The sequence below is a fragment of the Bidens hawaiensis genome, unplaced genomic scaffold, assembly GCF_021521415.1.
Source record: "Bidens hawaiensis isolate Kalapana, Puna unplaced genomic scaffold, B.hawaiensis_p1.1 tig00021185_1, whole genome shotgun sequence".
NCBI lineage: Eukaryota > Viridiplantae > Streptophyta > Magnoliopsida > Asterales > Asteraceae > Bidens > Bidens hawaiensis.
The window spans coordinates 1-9,818 of record NW_027493278.1 but is presented as its reverse complement, the minus strand read 5'-3'; the positions used below and the strand labels follow the sequence as shown (position 1 = coordinate 9,818).

At 35.7% G+C, this 9,818-nt stretch overlaps 2 protein-coding genes across 2 annotated transcripts; one reads left to right on the top strand and one right to left on the bottom strand.

The window, feature by feature from the left end:
• Nucleotides 1-767: 767 nt before the first annotated feature.
• On the bottom strand, nt 768-6,368 carry LOC143562970 (uncharacterized). Its single transcript, XM_077050628.1, has 3 exons — nt 6,096-6,368; nt 5,080-5,234; nt 768-980 (listed from the first exon to the last, which is right to left on the bottom strand). The coding sequence occupies exons 1-3, from the start codon at nt 6,214-6,216 to the stop codon at nt 951-953; spliced, it is 306 nt and encodes a 101-aa protein (XP_076906743.1). The 5' UTR covers nt 6,217-6,368; the 3' UTR covers nt 768-950.
• LOC143562969 (serine carboxypeptidase 3-like) lies at nt 987-1,732 on the top strand. Its single transcript, XM_077050627.1, has 3 exons — nt 987-1,212; nt 1,290-1,458; nt 1,562-1,732. Exons 2-3 carry the CDS (start codon nt 1,291-1,293, stop codon nt 1,712-1,714), a joined length of 321 nt encoding a protein of 106 aa, XP_076906742.1. The 5' UTR covers nt 987-1,212; nt 1,290; the 3' UTR covers nt 1,715-1,732.
• Nucleotides 6,369-9,818: the final 3,450 nt, after the last annotated feature.

Below are 9,818 nucleotides of genomic sequence, written 5' to 3'. Positions count from 1 at the left end.
AAACGTTAAATCAGCTTTTCTAAACAGAGATTTAAATGAACAAAGTATACAAAGGGAATTCTTGACTGTTTTAGAATGAATTATTGCATACCTATGACTACACCTATGGAGCGTAACATGAAGCTGTCCAAGTGTGAGTACAAGGAAGATACAAACCCTCAAATGCATAGAAGCTTAGTCGGTTGTCTAATGTATCAATGTGGATGCCTTGGTCCAAAAAAAAAAAGAATATAAAGAGTCAAAAAAATTTTAGTTACGACTAAGAAGCTTCATGTTACGCTCTAACTGATTACTAAAAAATTTTAGTTTTGAAAACTATTATGAGAAAAAACAATCTTCTCCAGGCTTCAGGTTCATTAATCACAATCAATCCTATTAACTAGTAGGAAGTCATTAAATGTGACTAGTATATGATTAATCTAGTGGTAATTGAAACCATTAAAAATAACTAGACTATTCTTGAAATAACATATTTTTTGTAAGCACATTTGACAAATAACAAATCTTCTTTTAAAAGGCAATAGTAACAGATATAAAGTTAACAAATTAAGTAATGAGATATAGAAACATAATACAAAAGGACCAGTTTCTGTTGGCATTTTTTAATGGAGAACAAGCATCATAATAAAAGAAGAAACTATTAATTCAAGCATAATAACTATAGCCTTTAGAGATAAGAAAATCCAAGATTTCCTCAATAGATCTACTCAATTGTTTATCGAGAGCGACACACAACAAAAATGTGGGACTATTTCTAGCAGTTTACATAAAAGATATATTACATGCCATCACTCTCGTTAGGTGTACTAAAATCGACTTGATTTCTGTAGTGATACATGTATTTAAACCGTCAACAAATCCCTAAAACTCATATCAAACATCCATCATGGCCCAAGTTATAAATTACATGTTTCTCGTTGCCCTCATTGGTCATTTGCCCTTCATATTTGCTAAATCGCAAACGCATAATCCTTCTTCAACTTCACAGCATACACAAACAGAATTTGAATTCAATATTAAGGCATTAAACCTGCACCCCAAACCAGATGCTAACATATTTAAACCAAACGAGTCCGATTCTGTCAGCATTTCAAATTCCAGAGTCGTTGAGAAACCGTTAAGACTCAATGTCCTTGGTGAACCAGGTGCTACTATTCAAAATCTTGCCCAGTTGGCTGGATATGTTAAACTTAATAAAACTATTGGTGCAAGGTATTTTTGTTGCAGCCAAATATGCAAAAATTGCTATTAAAAATCAGACTATGACTATATTCTAACTATGTTTGCAGGATGTTTTACTACTATTTTCAGTCACGAAACAAGAAGGATGATCCTCTAGTTCTATGGTTGACTGGAGGGCCAGGTTGTAGCGGTGCAATAGCACTTTTTATAGAAAACGGTCCGTTCCATTTGATCAATAATTCGTCTCTAACATGGAATGACTTTGGTTGGGATAAGGTCTGTTATACACTCATGCATAAGTGCATAACTTTATATATCATGAACATTGAATCAACATGTAAAAGTATTATTTACAACTTCCTATTGGTATATATGACAGGTTTCCAATATTATATTCATTGACCAACCTACTGGAACTGGTTTCAGTTACAGTTCTAGTGATAAAGACATGCGACGTGATCAAAAGGGCGTGAGTGATGATCTTTATGATTTCATGCAGGTATGTAGATTGAAATTACTTAATATTTTGTGAAAACTCAAACTTAATAACTTAATACTGAACCAGGGGTTCTTCAGTGCGCACCCTGATTTGGTGAAAAACGATTTTTATGTAACTGGAGAATCATATGCGGGGAAATACATTCCAGCTTTTGCTACGCGTATAATACAGGGGAACGCGAACAAAAATGGTGTTCATATAAACTTTAAGGTTAAGCTACAACTTTGAATTTTGTAACCCGTTTAAGATTTTCAATTCACTTAGGGTTGTCGTAACATGCCAGACACGACACGATAAAACACGATAACCTGTGGTACTAAACACGAACACGACACGATAACTAATCGTGTCATATTTTCCAAACAAGAACACGAACCTATTTAGTAACAGGTTAACATGTTAAGACTTGTTAAGAGACATGTTTAAACATACAATGAATAATACAAGCGTAATGAAACAAAATTTTTCAAAACAAGCATAAAAGTCTTAAATAATACATAATCCATAACATATTTGAAACAAAAAACCACAATCCTTAATATATATGAAACGAAAAACCACAAATCCATAGCATGCTTGAAACAAAAAACCATAGAAGCAAATCATAACATCCAATAAAAATTTGCAGGTTCTAATGGACATGAGTGAAATGGCGTATATAAGTATGACTTTAGGTTTAGAACTTTAGGAGTGTATATTTATTTATTTTTTAAAATTAAAAAACTACACAGGTTACTAACAGGTTAACAGTCTTTAACCTGTTAATGTTAAAACCCGTGTCGTGTCATGTCGTGTTAACAAGTCTGTGTCATATATTAACAACCCTAATTTCACTAATGGGATTATGACTAAATGAATAGGGAATTGCGATAGGCAATGGACTCACTGTACCTGGAACCCAGTACGCGGCATCTCCTGATTATGCTCTTGAGAATAAACTAATTAACCAACAAGATTTCAACAGAATAAATAAGTTGGTGCCCGACAGTGAAAAGTCAGCAAATCAATGCGGTAATGAACTTTAAATAATTTGAATATATTCTTCTCAATCATTTCTTCATTAGATTTTTATTTGCAGGACAAATGGCAAAAGCGTCTGTGTTGATGCCCATAATAAATGTTATAAGATTAACTCAGAGATTTTGAACATCAGCAAGAAATGTGTAGGCACTTAAACTCAAATATTTTGCGCTATTCATTTAAACTTATTGGATTAATCAATCAATACTCTAATGTGACAGCAATATGATATTAGGAGGAAAGATTGTTATGACTTGTCCAAAATCGAACAGTTTTTGAACACGGCATCAACAAAGAAAGCGTTAGGGGTACCACCAAATATAAAGTTCGCAGCATGTAGTAATGCTGTGGATGAAATAATGAGTGAAGACATAATGAAAAACCTCGCAGGTGGTATTCCAGATATTTTGAAGAATGGTATTAAGGTGCTTATATATGCCGGAGAATATGATGTTATTTGTAGCTGGCTTGGTAAGATTCTTTCATGTTGAATTCAAAATTCAAAACATGAATGTGAAAGACTGAATTGCATTCCATTTAATATGTCACACCCCAACTGACGACGGTTTATACATTGGGGCTAGGGGTGGCAATTGTGACCCATTGGTTGTATTAAAATGTATATAATAGGTTAGAATGGGTCAAACTAAAAAAAAAATTGACTGAAACGGGTAAAAACGAGTTGACATTTCTCGAGTCTTTTTTTTTATGGAACAAGAAAAACGAAGAAAACTTTTTAGCATTTTTACTTTTTTAGTTTTTGATTTATATTTCAAGTTAAAATTTTTTAATTATTTTTTTTTTTTGAATTTTTTAATGAGGGGTTTCTGAAATCTCAACCCATTTGACCCATTTCAAAAACCCCTCATTAAAAAATTTTAAAAAAATAATTAAAAAATCATAACTCGAAATATAAATCAAAAACTTAAAAAGTAAAAGTACAAAAAAGTTTCCTCCGTTTTTCTCGTTCCAAAAAAAAACCTCGAGAAATGTCAACTTGTTTTGACCCGTTTCAATCAAATCCTTTTTTTAGTTTGACCCATACTTACCCATTATATACATTTTAATCCATTCAACCCAATGGGTCACAATTGCCACCCCTAGTTGGGGCGTGAGCAATTGTTCATAGCACATGACACTAATTAAAGTTGCAATATACTTAATAAAACCATATTAAATTGTCACACATAAATCAAATAATTCAAACAGAACATAACATAAACAATAAATAATATTGTATTTGATTTATTATCCTGGGTCCATACCTTATCAAGTATAAAATAGAGTGTCAACTATAAATAGTTGATGAGTAAACATAGTTTAGCATATAGATAATAGTGTAAAAATGCAATTCATATGTCGAGTGATAATCCAAGCAAATATGTACAAAAATGTGGTATGATCAAACCTTAGTTGACTAGACATTCCGATATAATGATCCAGGGAACTATAGATGGGTCAAGGCCATGAATTGGCCGGGTCAAGCGGGATTTGGAGCAGCAAAGGATGTCAAGTTTGATGTAGACGGGAAAGAAGCTGGCTTGCTAAAGATCGAGGGTCTACTCGCTTTCCTTAGGGTTCGTGTGTGCGTGTGTATTAACAATAGGGGTGCAAACGAGCCGAGCTGCTCGCGAGCTACTCGAGATCGGCTCGTTAAAAAGCTTGAACGAGCCGAGCTTAATCGAGCCCGAGCCCAAGCTCAAGCCTAAAAGTAAGCTCGTTTAATAAACGAGCCCGAGCTTCACTTATCGAGCCCGAGCCGGCTCGCGAGCCTAAACGAGCCTGCCATTTATATAATTTTTTAAAATATATATCTAATAGTCATATATATATATATATCATGTTATAAAGATAAATAAAAATAAGTAAATAATATATATTATTTTATACAAAACATTATAATAGAAAAATAATTATATTATTTAATAAATAACTTATAAAAGGTAAACGAGCCAAGCCCAAGCCGAGCTCGAGTTTGAAAAATCTACTCACGAGCCGAGCTCGAGCTTTGAAAATAGAGCTCGAAACGAGCCGAGCTCGAGCTCTATGTAAGTTAAACGAGCCGAGCTCGAGCTTGTTGAGCTCGGGCTCGGCTCGTTTGCACCATTTAACAATTTACGATTATCATTTAACTATACACAAAGTTGACACTATGTATCAAACAGGTGCGTGATGCTGGACATATGGTTCCAATGGATCAACCGAAGGCGTCACTGCAGATGTTAAAAGTGTGGATGGAAGGAAAACTGCGCTAAAAGAGAATTTTTCTATGTGTAATAGGCAAATTGATCTTAATTTTAAATGCTATTTATTTGTAAATGTGATCAAATATTGCAGCATAATGAAATAATAGCGAAAAATTAACAGTCAGATCTTACTCCATATAGTTCAGTTAAAGTATCCATTACAGTGCGAAAACCTGACTTCAACGGAACAACTGATACAACACGCTGATGTTGTGCATTGCCATTTCTAGGGTTTGAAAGTGTCACCTTCAACATCTCCCCCTCCAGAATCTTACTTGCAGTCTCACCTGTTTCCATAAATTACGACACACAGTTATAAAAATTTAAATGATATAATATTAAGGCTGTAAACGAACTGAACCGAACCGAACCAGAGGTTGCTTGTGTTCGTCCGTTAAATTTTTGTTGGACAAACGAACGGTTCGTGAACACTTTACCAAGTGAATTCTGTGTCTGCATTCGTCCGTTAAGAAATTGAGCTTGTTCGTTTTCGTTTGTGTCGTTTGTTAATTTTGTAACGGGCGTAAACAGATACCAACGGAAACAGGCTAATGTGACCGAACACTTAAGGACACAAATGAACATAAACAAACACAAACTGACCTATATCAATATGAGAATAATAATCATCAAAGCAACACACCACTCAAAATCGGAAGTTTACACTATGAGGTTTTGGCCGTTGTGGGTATTTACACTATGCGTAGTGGGCGGGCGTGGAGATTGGGCGACAATGAGGTTTTGGGGGCGACAAATTCTTGTCCACGGGTTGTGTTTGGGAAATATTATTATTATAATATGTTATGTGTGTGATATATATATATATATATGTGTGTGTGTGTGTGTGTGTGTATAAATGTATGGGCTACAACACCATTAAACCCCTTGAACAAAAACTCACCATTTGCTGACTGGACGCCACACGGCACAAATCGCCTCATTTTGCTGACTGGGGCACAAGTGCACGGTTTCAGTGGACCACAAAATTTTTAAATATTTTTGTTTAATACATATAACAATTTTTTTAAAACATTAACAAGTGAATTGAGTCAAAAAAAAAAGACCTACTAATTTAGCAATTAGTCTGTTTATGTACGTCCATAAATTAAACGAACGAATTTAAACGAACAAAATAAATAAATATATACCATAGAACGGATTAATATTGGTGAGATCAAGTAACTCTTGTGCAGAACAACCAAATAGAACCCTAGCAGCTCGGTCAAAGAGGACGACGACGGAGACGTTGGTGTCCGTGGCTACGGACATGAGCACTCGAAACAGGCGTTTATTGTTTGTGGTTGTGGTGCAGCGGTTGCAGGTAGTATTGGAGTCCGTGAGCGTTCGTTCGCAGGAAGAGCAGACGGTGTAGAATAAGTCGGTGTGGTCAATGGAGACTACGGTGCATATTGTGGTGGTGGTGGTGGTGGTGGTGGGTTTTTCAGATTCCATGGTGGTACTGGTGTAAGTTTAAGTAATAATATTGGGGATAATTGTGTGATGGGTTGAAGGTGAATGTGAATTAGTGGTGGGATGGTGTAAATATGAAGCGGGGATAGCTCAGTTGGGAGAGCGTCAGGCTGAAGATCTGAAGTTCACGTGTTCGATTCTCGTCCACCGCATAAATTTTTTATATTTTTGTTAGTTTAAAGTTTTGTATCTATATAGTTTTGAAGTTGTAGTTTTAGATTTTTTATTGTTTTTCATTTTGTATCAACTGTCACGAATGGTCACCTGATTATTTTAAAACATAAACGTGATTTTTATATATTGTTAATCAAACCAAAATCTTTTTTTTAAACCAATTATTACTAAGACCATCCGTAGTGCCACAAAGTTGTGGCGTTTTGGCTTCGAAACTTCGGGGGTACCCCCCCCCCCCCCCAGTTTTTTCCTTCGGCGTTTTCAAAGGGGTGTTTCTCACAAAACGCTATCATGGCACGTATTTTGATAAAATTGTGTGAAGGGAGAGAAAAATATATGTAGTTATTGTAGGAGAGTTGTGACATTTTGTCCACTACGCCACTTTTTGCAAAACTCTTTATTGATAACGGGAATGCCACATGTCGCAAAATACCCGATGGTAGGACCTTTTGACTACACATGGTCAAACTAAAATAAATAAGTACAAAACAACTAAGCTAATTTTCAATTAAACAAATATGCTTATTTTAAACTAAACTCGTACATTTAACCCATCTATATTAGAATTTTTTTTTTTTTTTTTTTTATTTTTAATGACCTATTAAAAAAATGAGAAAGTGAAATTTTTTACTAACCATCTCTATCCACAAGTCCACTTTTCAAACTAAAAACACAATAGATTATTCAACTATAATATATCACAACCAGTCGTAAAGTTATGCTAAAGACACTCAAATATAAAAAGAAAACTAAACAATACAATAATAATGATTTATTCTCTTTTATAGTAAGCTATAGTTGTCTGAATTGTGTTTCCCGACTTACTAATATATCAAGCACAACCACAAATATGGTTGAAACAGTATCCCACATCACTCTCGCAACACTTATTGCAATCATTATCAGTTATACAAGGTATAATACCATCATATTGGTTCTTATATTGAATATGATGGGTCACTAGCGATCCTTTGTTAGCGAAAACATATGATCTCTGCAAACCTACAACATATACTTCATCAACAATAAACTAGGAACATGCTAAAATATATATAAAAGAGGGTTCGATAGATTGAAAGTACCAAAGACTGACAACCATAGTAGGACCAAGAATGTCATCTTCATTGCACTTAAGGTCATGTTTGAACAAATACAATAAGTTAAGAAGTATGGAGTTATTTTCTATTTAGATAAAGATAAACAACTTATGATGACCCATATATGTATATGTATCATGTAATGTTATATTGTATCATATTATATCATATTATATTATGTTATTGAGTATAATATAATTTGATATAACAGCATATTTTAAATTTTAATAAAGATCTATGATGTTATGATTACTTATTAGATTGTATAGTCAACATGTCATTGCAATGTATCGTAAGTTTATTCTATGGTATATTATCACATTGTATTGTATTATTATAGTGTGTTGCGTGATATTGTTTGTTGGTGTTTTGAAAATGGTGTTTTGAAAACATGTCCATGTGAAGAAAGGCTATGAGTGAATTCATATGGATCTTTTCACTAGTGGCGCACTTTTAGGGACTGATGCAACCGTATGTGGTGTTTATCCTCATCCAGTGTATCTATTTAGGCATCCAGGTTTAGTATACCAGCTTTGGTAATGAACTTGAAAAGCCAAAAGACGGTAACTAGATTGGGTCATTACGGGACCGGTTTTAGGTCAAAAGACTTAAAACCAAATTAGGGACCAGCTAGTTTTGATAATGATTTTTTTTCATTATTTACTATCCAAAAACAATTGACCCAATTACAAATTTTGTCCTTTAAAATAAGACGAATTACGGTTCGTGTCCTTTTTTTAGTTTCCTTGCAGGCGGTGTACTTTAAACTTTTTTTTCCTACAAGTTTTGTCCTTTACGCTAACTGGGTTAGAAAAAGTCAGTTAAATACCCTCACGTGAGACGCATGTGAGGGTATATTGGTCTTTTCAACGAGGTGGTTCAGATATATTATTGTAAAAAATAAATAATATATATTAAAGATATACTCTCTCTCTCTCTTCTAGTCCTCTCTCTCTCTCTACTCCTCTCCCTGTCTCCACAGTCCACACCAACACCACCATGATTTTCTGGACAAAGGCTGCTGCATCTCGGGCCATGACTCAGATCCACCACCATAATTTTCCGGCGATCCCTGAGCAGATCTGAAACCACAGTGATGTTAGGTGTAACCCTAGATCCAACAGGGTATCCGAGCTTGTTCTTGATGGGTTCGGGTTATCCGGTAATTGGGGGTGTGGATTTCGTGGGTTTACGGCGGCGGGTTTACGGTGGATTTACGGCGGCGGATCTGCTCATGGATATCCAACAGGGTATCCGGTGGGTTTACAGCGGCGGCGGAGGTGGTGGTGAGAATTGGGAGTGTGGGTTTCGCGGGTCAGTGTTGGATTGTCGCCGGAGTTAGAGAAATTGGGTGATTTGGTGGGTTTGAGATCTAGGGTTAATGATTTGGTGGTGGTGGAGGTAGAGGCGAAATGGGTTGGAGGTGGCCGGATCCGGTGGTGGTGGATGGGTTGGAGGTGGCCAGATCCGGTGGTGGTGGTGGCCGAGTTTCGACCAGGTTGTTTAGATGGGTGGTTTAGATGGTTGACCGGGTGGTGGTGGTTGTAGATGGGTGGTTGACGGCGGCGGTGGGAATGGAATGGAATCTGCAACGGGGTGGGTGGGGGTATGGTGGCCGGAGTGGTTGTGATATGGTAATGGTGTGGTGATGGTGGCGTAGAGAGAGAAAGAAGAAAGAAAGGAGGGGGAATGTGTTATAAATTTGCAAGTACAGGAGAAAAGACAAAAATGCCCTCACATGCGTCTCACGTGAGGGTATTTAACTGACTTTTTCTAACCCAGTTAGCGTAAAGGACAAAACTTGTAGAAAAAAAGTTTAAAGTACACCGCCTGCAAGGAAACTAAAAAAAGGACACGGACCGTAATTCGTCTTATTTTAAAGAACAAAATTTGTAATTGGGTCAAAACAATTTTTGAACATATATAGGGGGTGTTTGGCCTAGCTTTTATTTTGGTTTATTGGATTTTAATAATCCAAACTTTGGCCTACTGGCCGATATTAATCTCAATTTAAGAAATTCCCTATAATAATCCCAGCTTTCACTATGTTGGCCTCCACTGAGCCTTTTCTTAACAGGAACTAACCCAGTTAGTTTTAGCACAAAATATGTCATTTCTACAAATTTAGGG